This window comes from Callithrix jacchus, chromosome 22 (assembly GCF_049354715.1).
Source record: "Callithrix jacchus isolate 240 chromosome 22, calJac240_pri, whole genome shotgun sequence".
In the NCBI taxonomy this organism is placed as follows: Eukaryota; Metazoa; Chordata; class Mammalia; order Primates; family Cebidae; genus Callithrix; species Callithrix jacchus.
Window position 1 is genome coordinate 37,733,264 of NC_133523.1, and position 13,314 is coordinate 37,746,577.

The 13,314-nt window shown below is 44.5% G+C and overlaps 1 protein-coding gene across 3 annotated transcripts in view; it reads right to left on the minus strand.

Moving 5' to 3' along the window:
* Window positions 1-3,705: 3,705 nt before the first annotated feature.
* The window catches only part of LOC100390487 (pregnancy-specific beta-1-glycoprotein 7), a 44,533-nt gene continuing 34,924 nt past the window's right edge, over window positions 3,706-13,314 (minus strand). For 2 of the 3 annotated variants that reach the window (XM_035283799.3, XM_035283797.3), the window contains exons 3-5: window positions 12,026-12,301; window positions 9,052-9,330; window positions 8,272-8,655 (exon numbers count right to left, since the gene is read on the minus strand). In XM_035283799.3, the coding sequence (XP_035139690.1) occupies window positions 8,375-8,655; window positions 9,052-9,330; window positions 12,026-12,301 (836 nt within the window). In that variant the 3' untranslated portion in view covers window positions 8,272-8,374. Of the gene's footprint in view, window positions 3,838-8,271; window positions 8,656-9,051; window positions 9,331-12,025; window positions 12,302-13,314 lie in introns of those variants that run through there. The other variant, XM_035283798.3, reaches the window with a different exon arrangement.

Below are 13,314 nucleotides of genomic sequence, written 5' to 3' on the forward strand. Positions count from 1 at the left end.
TTTCCATTCTCCTCAAGGATTGCTAACCTTGGTTTCTGTAAATTGCTAGATCATTTGCAGGATGCAAAGAGAGGTAAAGCTGCATACCTTCTCTTATCTGCCAGAATTGCTGGCCTTTGTTTCCCAGAGTAAGCACCCGCAGATCATTCCATCCTGGCGCCAAGCAACTGAAAATCTATGGATCCCACCCATACCCAGACGATGTGTAAATGAATGCTGATCTTAGCATCTCTGAACCCTTAAATAACAATCAGAATGTCAAATAGTCCCCCGGCCCTCGAAATGTCCGGAACCCCCTCACCCTCCTCTCTGCCCAGAAGGTGATTTGAATCCACTGGCCCTCGGAATTTCTGAAGCCCCTCACCCTCGTCTTAGCCTGGGAGGTGATTGACAGCTTTCATTCCCATCTCCACCCCCACTCCCAAGGTGGTTTTGTGGGTATAAAAAGGTCTTGTCTCTCTTCTTTCAGGGCCACGGGTTGGAGAGACGTGAGTCCTCCGTGGTCGCCGGCAATAAACCCTGTAATTTGGCATTCTTTTGTTCTGGTGTTGACTTTCTGTGCTGAGTGCGATACAACACCCTCATGATTGCACGTTCCTTTCAGCTTGTGTCCTTCTGGTTGAAGAGGAACCATCTGACATTCTAGAGATGACTGCGTGCAAACGCTTAACAGCTTTGAGAATATACAGTGCACCAGGGAGACTATTACTGCCACCGTCAGGAGGATAATACCAAGAGTTTAGAGTCTACTTTTTGTCCAGGGTCCCCATAAACCAAATCACTTAAAATTAAAGACGTCAAAGAACCGGCTAGGTAAAGAGCTTACTCACTTAACTAAGCAACCTTTTTATTAATCTTCTACAACCAAATCTCCGTAATACCTGATGTTTTCTCCAGAGGCCACAAGTGCCAGCAGCTGCACAGATACTTTTCTGTTTATCCAATTCCCTTATTTAGCATAACTTTCACTGAGAATTTAACCTCCTGTGTAACCATAGCCTTTACAGTAGTAGAATCTGCTATAGAGCCTATTATGAAAGACACATTTCTAATCATTGCTTAATTTATTTCAAACCACATAAAAAGGTCATAACAAATAATGCCCTTCCATTATAGAAAAGCGAAGGCCTCCTGGCAATGTTTCAAACTCATAATGTAGGTTAAGAGGAGTGAATTAATGTTCTGAATCTGACTGGGCATGAGGCAATGTACATACCATTAAAGTTTCTCACCTACATTGGGCCTTCATGTTTTACCTATCAAAACATCAGGCTATCTATGTATAAGGCTGGCTGCAAAATCCTTCACAAATAAAGTGTACACCATTAAGTGCACACAACAGATGTGTTTTTCATTTCTGTTGTTCATAGAGGCCCCAAAAAGAAAAAAACATTCAAAGATAACAGTCTCGTGATGGTAGAAGTCTTGATCCATGATCTTGGAAACACTTTTCACATCAAGGATGCCAGCTTCTTCTGGGGAGACTTCCCTGGTTAGATTTACCTTAAGGGTTCCAATGGGTGTGCATTTCCAAGCATGTGGAGGGGCCCTTCACAGTTGTCATGTTATGAACCCAAAGTTCAAGGTTCCAACGTTTTGCTACAATCTGGATGGCAAGGACAGTCTTTCTCTGATGTTCTTAGAAGATCCAATTCTTAGGTTATTTAGTGAACCATAGAAAACTATCTTTACCTGGTGAAAATACAATGTAACGTACTAACTTAGTGTAGAACATCAGCCCCCTTGCGTGGGAGAACTTTTATACAACCAGAGTGAGAAAACATGCATTGAAAATAACAATTGAATGAAATCTCATTTTAAAATGTTTAAATGGAGCACCAGGTGACCAGGAGTATCTGAAGCTTTGATTGTTTTCTCAGAAATATGGGGCCAATCATTGGTTATAAACTCTTTAAGCAATTTATGTCACCACACCAATATAGTCCATTTAATATTTTTCATTTCCATCGTGAGTTATGGAATTCCGAGTTTGTAATGATGAAAGCTTTAAGGACTTAGGAAGGACAAGGTGGCCATCCTGGTTCTCCATGAGTCCATGCCTAGTTCATATTAGACTTATATCCTCTTGAATCCTAGTCTTTCTTCAAATTCTGTGCATAGCACTGATAACTGATGGGTTATCGTAGGTAATTTGACTTAGACCATGGAGTTCATTCAAATTGTATATCTGATTTTAGTATTAGCTGATGTAGCATGAGTGCTGATTGGTAAGGTAGGAGATGAATCATAGGAAGTTGAAGCTGTCCTTTTGTGCTGAGTCGGCTCCTCAGTGAAGGGTCACAAGATCAGATGACCCAGTTTATCAATCTGGGTGGTGCCAGCCGATCCATCAGGTGGCGGATCCACAACATATCTCAAACACTGATGTTACGAGCAGTTTAGGCAGGGTCAGAATCTTGTAGCCTCGAACTGCATGACTCTTAAACCATAATTTCTAATCTTGTGGCTAATTTGTTAGTCCTACAAAGGCAGTCTAGTCCCCAGACAAGAAGGAGGTTTGTTTTGGGAAAGGGCTGTTATCGTCTTTGTCTTAAACTATACAAAACAAATGTGTGTTGTGGGTGAAGTTTTTGAAAGTTACCTGTGTTAGCATGTATGTTTATTGCAGCACTGTTCACAACAGCAAACACTTGAAACCAACCCAAATGGTAGACTGGATAAGGAACAGGTGGCACATATACACCATGGAATACTATGTAGCCATAAAAATGGTTGAGTTCATGTCCTTTGCAGGGACATGGATGAAACTGGAAACCATAATTCTCAACAAACTGACACAAGAACGGAAAATGAAACACCACCTGTTCTTACTCATAAGTGGGTGTTGAAGAATGAGAACACATGGACACAGGGAAGGGAACATCACACACTGGGGCCTGGTGGGTGGGGAGCTAGGGGAGGAATAGCAGGAGGTGGGGGGATGGGGAGGCATAGCATTAGGAGATAATACCTAATGTAGATGACAGGGCAATGGATGCAGCAAACCACCACCATGGCATGTGTATACCTGTGTAACAAACCTGCATGATCTGCACATGTACCCCAGAACTTAAAGTATAATGAATACATTTTAAAAAAGAAGGTTACTTGTGTTAGGCAGAACAATGGCCTCCAAAAAGTGTCCACATTCTAACCCCTGACACATGCATCTACCTTTGTTGGTGAAAAGACTTTGCAGTGGTAATGAAGTTAAGTATCTTGAGGTTATTCTGGATAATCTGGGGTGGCCCAGTGAAATCAGAAGGGTCCTTGTAAGTAAAAGTGAGAGGCAGGAGGGTCAGACTGAGAAACGTGCAGCCTGAGAGATTCCACTGGCCCTCACTGGCTGTGAACATGCATCATAAAACAAAGTTCCAAGTAATTTAATTATACATCGAATTGACTTTTATTTGTGAGGCATTGTTTCAGGCAGCTCCCCCTGGGCAATACAATACCAGGACGGTGGGTGAATTTCTAATGACAGCATTATCCTGCCAAGTGAAGGAGGCATAAGCAAGAACAAATTAAGAGGGGTGAAAGTTTCATCGTGAAGAGGAGTCTTGTTCTGACGTCTTTGAAAAAGCTGTCCACAGTGTGAAGTTGTCAACTCTCGTCCTGGTCTGCAGTGTCAGGGTCTCTCGTCATGGTGCGTCGAACATTTCAGTGAAGTCTCTAAGCGGCTCACACCTCAGGCACGAGGGTTATCTCTTGAAATTTACATTGAGTTGTCCACCTCCAGCTTATAGGGCTTCAGGAACAGAGCAGCTCTTGTTCTTAGTAATTCCATGGGAGAGCACTGGTTTCGAGTAGCTAGAAGAATCCACGGTCCAGTTCAGTCTACAGGTGGATAATAAAAACTGAATGAGCAGAGCTGCAATCTCATCACAGGTGCACTATAGTCTTTCTTTTCAACATATTTTTTTCTCTCTATAGGAGTCTCTGTTTTAACCAAAGATAATTCCCAGTAGGACAAATTTGTTTGGAAAGTAAGTTGAGTCTCATCAAACTTGGCCTGATTCTTCAAATAAGTGCAGCAAGAGTAGCGATGAACCATGGAGGCTCTTTTTAAAGTTTGCTTTGCCAGTAGTTTTTATAAGGAATCTCACATTAAACTTAAAAAAAAACAAAAACCTTTTGAGATGTAAAAGAAAACCAAGGCTGACTTCAGAATTTGCCTGCAGTGCCTGTGGATTCATTCTGTGTATATTCTCCCATATAACATCCCAGCCAAAACCTTGGTAATATAACCAGTTGTTTCAAATGTGTCCTGTTATAGAAAGGGCAGATGCTTACTGAACTTGTGCGAATAACTGTATTACCATAAACGTATAAACACTCATGAATAGTTCCCCATTTCTGGGACAGTCAGGTAAGGAGCAAAAGTAAATATTTCTATTTTTGTTCACAAAAGTGTACTTTACCGAATGGATGTAAGCTATAGATTGCTTAAAAGAGAAAAAAGTCATAAATCTGGAAAACAAAACATTTAAAGAATCAGCAAATTTCCAAATAAAAAATTGTAAAAGTATTATTCTCATTATTATTATTTAGTCCAATGAAATTGATTTTTTTCCTGCTTATTCTTGGTCATCAATTTCATGTAATAATGAGCCTGTTGATGAAAATTCTAAAAGTTCTTAGAATGTCCAGAAGTCTGGTCTTAAACTTATCAGAAACTTATATTCAAGAGTACTTGTCAGAGTTTTTCTTTTTGAAGAAGAAACAACTTTCGACTGTAGCTGATTGCAAATGCTTTGAGAAAAAGTCAAAACAGCTGTCTGTGAATGACCAAAGTTGAAAATGACTATGGTTAGAAACCTGATTAGAGTTCATTATGGTAAAGACATGGCTCGCACAGGAACTTGCGTGGCATATGACATTATGACTGATAATCGATTTCTATGACTCATAATTTTGGAACACTCAGTAACACACCCATAGATATAAACTAGAGACCGTTTAGCATCGCGTACTACTTGTCATTTGACAATGCTTTCCATATAATTTAACATATGGGATGAGGTGGCTTTCCCATTCAGCTTCTGTTTCTCAAAGGCATTACTTAGTTTCTGTGTAGCCCGTTAATGAATAGGGCCAACAAAGTGTAGGTTTATGTATGTTGAAAGTTCCCTAGGTAATTCCAACACTCTTGGCTAAAAATCACTGACTGAGGTCTAAATTCTACCTATTGGAACAGGGGTTCTCTATTCTAGTTACATGTTAGTAGCATCTCAGAAGACAAAAATTCCCAATGCCTGGGTCCCACTCTAAATCCGTTTGATTTAATGGTCATTCAATCACAATTTATGGATGGGGCTAGAGCATCCACTTCTAAAAATGTTTCCCCGTTATTCCCAATGTGTAGCTGTATTTCAGAATTCTTTCTTTCTTTTTTTTTTTGAAACAGAGTCTTGCTTGCTCTGTTGCCCCTGCTGGAGTGCAGTGGCACCATCTCAGTTCACTGCAACCTCTGCCTCCTGGGCTCACACGGTTCTCCTGCCTCAGCCCCTTGAGTAGCTTTGGCACCCAGCACCACACCCAGCTAATTTTTATATTTTTAGTAGAAATGGGGTTTCACCATGTTGCCCAGGCTGGTCTTGAACATCTGACACCAGATGATCTGCCTGCCTCACCCTCCCAAAGTGCTGGGATTTCAGGTGTGAGCCACCACGCCTGGCCTCATTTCTTTGTATTATGGTATTATGATTATTTTCAGGTCTTATCTCCTGTCTTAGGCTTTATGTTTCCTGGGGTAGGGACCTTGCCTTCTTCATTTCTGTATCTTTCATAAACACATGAATTGGTCATCAGGGGAAAATGTCTCCATCACATGTAAGTTGTGTCCTGAATCTCGGGTTCACACATTAATGGTAGAATCTTTGTTCTCCTTGAGGTCAGAGGTTACTTGTGATGAGGGTGTGAGTAAACCTGAAGGGCAGATGGTGGAGCGGGGATCACTCTGATTCTAGGCATAGCACTGAAACTAAGAATTCTATGTATCTGTGGGCTGGAGGGGCAGGGATGTGTAGGAAGACAGTTCTAATTAGGATGGAAAACTTATACTAGGGAATAAAGGTAAAGGAAGTGAGAAGGATTCGTAAAAAGAAGAAAAGTGAACATATCAAATAGGCTAGAGTAGAACCCTGAGGAATCTGGATTAGGTGAATGAACTAGATTTCAGGAAGGTAATGAGGCAATCATATGCAAGGAAGATTTCAAAGACTGGAGACAAGAAGTCCATCAGTACTTCAAGCAACTGTGGAGGTTTATGGAAGGGGAGAGAATGACACAAGCGAGAGATGTTTGAAAAGGACCAAGAGGGTGTTACAAAGTATTGAATCTGGGAAACAAATGAGAAGAGGCCGGGGGTAATTATGTCTAAGAGAAACTGGGGCTACAGAGAGCATGGACACCAAGGAGGAAGAGACCTGCAGGAATTAGTGCTGAGAAACAGGTTAGTGGGAGGAGGAGATCAGTCCCAGATAGAGGCAAAGGAGTTCTTTCCCTCTCCCAAGCATGGCGGTCAGTCCTGTAGGAAACAGGACAAGAGGGAAGGCCATCGGATCTGCCAGTCTTTCTGAAATACAGAAACTAAACCAGGGCTGCTGTATCAGAACTGCCCTGGCCAGCACTCCAATCATAATGCCAACAGTGGCCCAGCTGAGAAGCCAAGAGAACATTCTGAAGCATCTGTCATGGAAAGAAAAGAAGAAGGCTGGACGCAGTGGCTCACACCTGTAATCCCAGAACTTTGAGAGGCCGAGGCAGGTGGATCACGAGGCCAGGAGTTCAAGACCAAGGTCATTGCATTTTTCTACACCATTAGAATATTTCACCTTTTTGTGGTTGCACCTTTTTCTCATGTCTCAGTTATGGCCTGGCCAAGATGGTGAAAGCCCATCTCTACTAAAAATACAAAAATTAGCTGGGCGTGGTGGCACGCACCTGTAGTCCCAGCTACTCAGGAGGCTGAGTCAGGGGAATGGCTTGAACCTGGGAGATGAAAGTTGCAGTGAGCCAAGATCACACCACTGCACTGCAGCCTAGGTGACAGAGCAAGACTCCATCTCAACAACAACAACAACGAAAAAAAGAAAAATATGAAGGTGATGTTATTTTACAGTCGGGTGCCCCAGGAACCAGCATGCAGCATGCAAGAGTCTCTAATTGTTCCTTCAAAGAATACATAATTCTTGTGGAAAGGTTGCTGGGCGACGATTAGCCAACTATATTCCTGCAGTTTCAGTTTTTAAAAATTCCTCTCACCATGTTTCTAGATTGGCAGTGAGTCTCCTGTCAACTCCGTACTGGCCATGCTGTACTCAGATATTTTTGAAGGCTTTGGGACATCAGGAAGAGTAATTGCTTTTTTCTACACCATTAGAATATTTCTCCTTTTTGTGGTTGCATCTTTATGGTACAGTACTTATACTATACGTATACAATATATAGTATACAGTATATATATATATATATATATATATGTACAGAGACATATATATAGGCTTACAGACATATATGTTTATATATATAAATTTATATATACTTATATATATATTATATACTTTATATAGACTATGTATATATAAAGTCTCTCTCTCTCTCTCTCTCTCTCTCTAGAGATGTATCTCTTTCCTGCGACACACAGTCCCCATGGGTGAATCTCCGTATGTCTCCAAGTGTACATCACTCACTGTCCTCTGCTGTGTCCCATGTGCTGTGCCCACAGCCTCATACAGCCACTGACGTCAGAGCCAGGACACAGCTCAGGAGTCTTCCCTGAGGCTTCCTCTCTGCTTATTTCCCTGCAGCCTGACCCAGGGGACACTTGGCTTCAACTGGCAACTCGACTTAGCCACATTCAGAACAGGCCACCAGGGCTCTTTCTCCACACACACTGGTCCCACCCCAGGTGCAGTCAGACAGGGCCAGTCACAGAGGAGCCTGGAGCAGAGCAGGGAGCAGAGTCTGAGCTGCTCCTCCCTCATCTAAGGGGCTTCCTCCTCTCATGTGGGGGAAAAGTATGAGCTTGTTTCAAAGCTTCAGATGTTTCTTTGTAAAAGAAAACAAAGACGTGACAGAAAGGGATGTGTTGGTGACAGCGAGAAGCAACTGATCTCGAGGATGCTCCTTCTTGTCCCTCTGTGAAGCCTCTTCCACCACATAGGGCTCAGGGCTGACAAGCCCCCTCCCTACTTTGCTCAGGCTGGACACAAGGTCGGTCATGAGAAATAAGGAAAACGGTGTCTGTAGAGACAAATTGGGCGGGTTCAGGAGGAGAATTTCAAATTTGCCTGTGCCTACAGGACACAGGCTGGGAATAAACATGTTTTCCTGACTTTCTCTGAAAGCCAGATAGACTCCATCTAAAAACCTATTGCCAATGATGCTGGGACTCACCAACCACTTTGATCTTCTTGAATGCAAAGTGTCTCTTGCCAGTGGCGGAGTTATGAGCAAAACAAACATAGAGCCCACTATTCTTCGTAGTGATATGGGAGACATGGACCTCTTGTCCTGATGGCAGAAATGTCCCATTAACCATCCAAAGATACTGTGCTGGTGGTTTAGAGTCTGCAAAGCAGGAGAGGTGGAGGTTTCCTCCTCGACGGTAAAGGGTATCTGAAGGAGTAATGATGGTGGCGTCTGGACCATCTGGAGCAAAAGAATAAAGCCACAGGTAATGTCCTGCGAGGGAAGGGGATGGTCCTGGCCAGTTAAAGGGATACAGTGTCCCTCTGAGCCAAGACACACCCCGAAGTCCCAGCCAAACCTCCTCTGTGTTCACTGAGCCGAAGCCTGAAGTATTCACCTGTTTGTCCCATCACAAGCTGTGGACCCAAGTCTCCCATGACAAGAGCATCCCTCCCCCTATATTCTTGGTCAAGACTGTGCCCACCCAGGTTTTCACAGGGCAGGAAGTCATGGCCAGCTCGGGTGTCCAGAAGTAAAGGTGTCGTACTTGAACCTGAGAGAAACTGAGAGGCCTGGCCTCTGGATGTTTGGATTTGAGCTGGTGGCCTGGCCCACAGAGGAACAAAAGATACTTACAGAGGACAGTTAGGGTGACTGGGTCACTGTGGATGGGATCCATTGAGGTCCGTACTTCACATTGATAGGATCCTGTGTCATTTCTTGTGACACTGTGTATAGTGAGCGTCCTGTAATCATGAGACAGCTGTATCCTGGGACTGATCTGGAGGCTCTGACCATTTACCAACCAGTGGTAGGTGGAGTTTTCACTTTCAAGTTCACATGTTAAGGTTACATCATCCTCATGTTCCACGGCGGTGAATTTGTTGCCGGCGATGGAGACTTTGGGCAGCTGCGCTGTGGAGATAACAGAGAGAAGATTGCCCTGTCTGGCATCCTTGATTCCTCCACAGGCATCTTTCAATCAGAGTTGCATCTCCCACCTCTCAGCCCACCCAAGTCCTTGAAAGCCAATGGCTGGAATGTGTGTCACAAGACAGATGTACGATGATCCAAGGGCTCCAGGACAGTGAGGCCACCTGCTCTGTCTTAGGGAAGCACAGGCTTTCTCACGTGTGGATTGAGCAGCAGTGTTGGGTCATGAACAGACATGTGAGTGGGAGTCACAGCCCCTGGTACCCCTCCCAGTCCTTCCCTACTCAGCTGACTGGCTGGCCCACCTTGGGTTCCTTACCTGGAATGTGCGACTGCTGGGTCCCTTCCAAATTCCATCCTACTTTGCCCCCTTAGATGTGTTTTCTCTACAGCTTCCCTTTCCAAGTACATTCTAGAGATAAGTAATAATGGGAGTTCCCACTGTTCTGAAACCCTGAAGGACGTCCTAGGACTGGATGTTTCAGCAGAAATAACCCAGGGGAGACCAGAGTCAAGCCTGGAGGTCAGTTCAGCCATCAGACAGTGGAGGCACAAGGGGGGGCAGTTTTCCCGAGATGTTTCATAGTGACTGACTTGAGCCAGTGACCTCTAAAGATAGAGCAGAGTCCAAGGAATGACCTAGAAAGAGTGAAGGGGACAGGCGAGAGCTGGTGACTTCGGAGCAGAACCATGTTTCCTGTCCTGGGTTGCTGAAGTTTCCTCTCCTTCTGCAGAGGGCAGGTGAGGACCATGGAAATCCTTCTAGCAGTACATGTGGACATTTGCAAATGCAGGGCTGACTGGTGGAAATGGGGAGCATGAACTTCTGGAAATCTGGTCCTCACGGACCATGTGTGTTTCATGGATATGAGACAGAAATTTGGGAAGAAGTTTTGCAAATATTTTCTTTCATTGGACATTCTGCTCTCTGATTCTATGGGTTTGACTACTCTAGGGACCTCATGTAAGTGGATTTCAGAGTGAATCAGAGGAGAGACTGCTGGTTGCCAGAAGCTGGTAGTGGGGAGAATAAGGAGTTGTTCATGGGGGTACAGTTTCAGTTATGGGAGATGGGGAGGTTCTAGAGATCTGCTGTACAGCTTGATGCCTATAGTTTACACAGATTGAGTATTTGTTATGCATAAGACTTAGGATACAAGGGGTTTTGTATTTCTGACATTTTTTGATTCTGAAATATTTGCCATACACTTACTGGTTTGCATCCCAAATCTGAAAGATTCAAGATCCACAGTGCTCCAGTGAGCATTTCTTTTCAGCATCAGATTAGTAGGCAAATGTGGGAGGTGATGTGCCAAATATATTCTTGCCTTTTTTTTTTTTCCCTCACCACATTTCCAGCTTGGTGATTAGTGTTTGGTGAATTCCATGCTGACCATGCTGCGCTCGTGTATTTTTGAAAGCTTTGGGATGTGAGAAGGGTGATGGTTATTTTCTGTGTCATCAGAACTTTCCACCTTACCCTGGTTGCTTCTTTCTCTGTGTCTTTGTTGTGGCAGTCATTAGTAAGAGCCTGTCAGGTCAGACTTAGGACAGATTTTTCTAATTCTGCAGAAAATGTTACTGGGATTCTGGTCGAGGGTGGGTTGAGGCTACAGCTCACTGTGGGTAGTACTGTCTTCCTAACAGTATTGAGTCTTCAAGTCCATACAAATGAAATGTCTTTCCATTTATTGATGTCATCTTTCATTTCTTTCAGCAATGTTTTGTAGTTCTCAGAGTAGAATCCTTTGACCTTTCTGGTTAAAGTTATTTCACAATATTTTATTGTTTTTGATGTTAATGTCAATTGAAATTCTTAATTTCCTTTCACATTGTTCATTGTTAGTGTATACTCTAAATACTCATCTAGAAAGAGTGAAGTGGATGGACAAAACTGGTGGCTTTGGAGTAGAAACATTCCCTGTCATGGGTTTTTGATGTCCCCTCTCCCTTTGCAGAGGGCAGGTGGGTCTTTCCTGGTATCCAGATAGACCTCACTGGGAGACACTGCCAGTGCTCTAGGGATCCACTTACCAGGGTCTATGACCCTCTTGATTATGAGATTTGTTCCGCCAGTGTCTGCGTTATGGGTGACACAGTTATAGACCCCTCTGTATGTTTTAGTGATTTTGGGGATAAAGAACACTTGTGCTGATTTCTGGAACTTCCCATCAATCAGCCAAGCATGTTCTTCCAGCGGGTGAGAGTCTGTGAGGCAGGAGACCTCGGGGATTTCCCCTGAATGGTGATAGCTGTATGAAGAAGAAATGGTAGGGGCATCCAGGCCATCTGGAGTTGAGAGAATACAGCCACAGGTGATACTGTCAGGGGGAAGGGGAAGCTCCTGGTCTGTGGAAGGGCCACAGTGACCCTGTGAACCAAACACAACACGGAAGTCCCAGGCAAGCCCCTGCTGTGTTCACTGATCTGGAGCCCGAGACACTCACGTGTTGCTTTCATCACAGGCTGTGGACCTGAGCCTCCCGTGACAGGAGCAGCCCCTTCCTTCCCATTGTTGATTAAGGCCAAGCCTACTCTGGTTTGCCCAGGGCAGAAAATCATGGCCAGCTTCGATGTCCAGGGGTAAAGGTCTCTGTACTTGGAGCTGAGAGGCCTGGCCCCTGCATGTGTATCTGGGATGGAAGCCTGGGCCCACAGAGGAACAGAAGATACTCACGAAGGACTTTCAGGATGACTGGATCACTGCGGCTGGCACTCACTGGGTTCTTCACTTCACATTCATAGTGTCCTGCATCTTTCTCCGTGACACTGAATAGAATGAGGGTTCTGTTGTCATTGGACAGCTGCAGCCTGCTACTGCTTGGGGGGCTCTCACCATTTATCCACCACAGGTAGTTTGCGACCTTAATCTCAGGTTCACAGGTTAAGGTCACAGTGTCAGCCTTCCTGGGTTTTGAGTTGCTGCTGGTGATGGAGGGCTTGGGAGTCTCCACTGTGCAGATAACAGAGAGAAGATTACCCTGTGTGGCACCTTTGATTCCTCCAAAGGCATTTTTCAGTGAGAGTTGGCATCTCCCACCTCTCAGCCTACTGAAGTCCTTAAAAGCCCATGGCAGGTGTATGTGTGTTATAAGACAGATGCATGGCAATCTGAGGGCTCAGAGATAGTGAGGCTGCTGCTTTATGTGGGAGAAGTACAGACTTTCTCAAGTGTGAATGGAGCAGAGTGTTGGGTCATGGAAAGACACAGGACCAAGAGTCACAGCTCCTGGTGCCTCTCTGAGTCCTTCCCTCTCCAGCTGCCTGCCTGGCCCACCTTGTGGTCCTCACCTGGAACATGTAGCTGCTGGAATCTTTTCAGTTTCAGTTTTACTTTCCCCCCCGGTATGTTTTCTCTGCAGCTTCCCTTTCCAAGGACATCCTAGAGATGGGTGATGATGGAACTTACCACTGTCCTTTGGATGCCCTTTGGGTACTGGGCAGCCTGGCCTGGGACTGGGTACTTCAGCAGAAGTAACACAGGGGAGGCCAGGGGCAAGCCTGGAGGTCAGTTCAGCCATCAGGCAGTGGAGGCACAAGGTGGGGCAGTTTCCCCAGGTGTTTGGTAGTGACTGACTTGAGCCAGTGACTCTAAAGATAGAGCAGAGTCCAAGGAATGATCTAGAAAGAGTGAAGGGGACAGGCAAGAGCTGGTAGATTTGGAGCAAGACTATGTACCCTGTTCTGGGTCCATGATGTTCTCTTTCCCCCTGTAGAGGGAAGGTGAGGACCCTGTGGATCTTTCTAGAAATACATGTGGATGTTTGCAAATGCAGAACTGACTGGTGAAAGGGGGAGCGTGTAGTGCCGGAAAGCTGGACTTCATGGATCATATGTGTTTGACGGACATGAGACCAAAATTTGGGAAGAAGTCTTGCAGATACTTTGTCTCATTAGACATTCTACTCTGTGATTCCATGATTTTGACTACTCTATGGACCTCATGTCAGTGGATTTCAGAGTGAG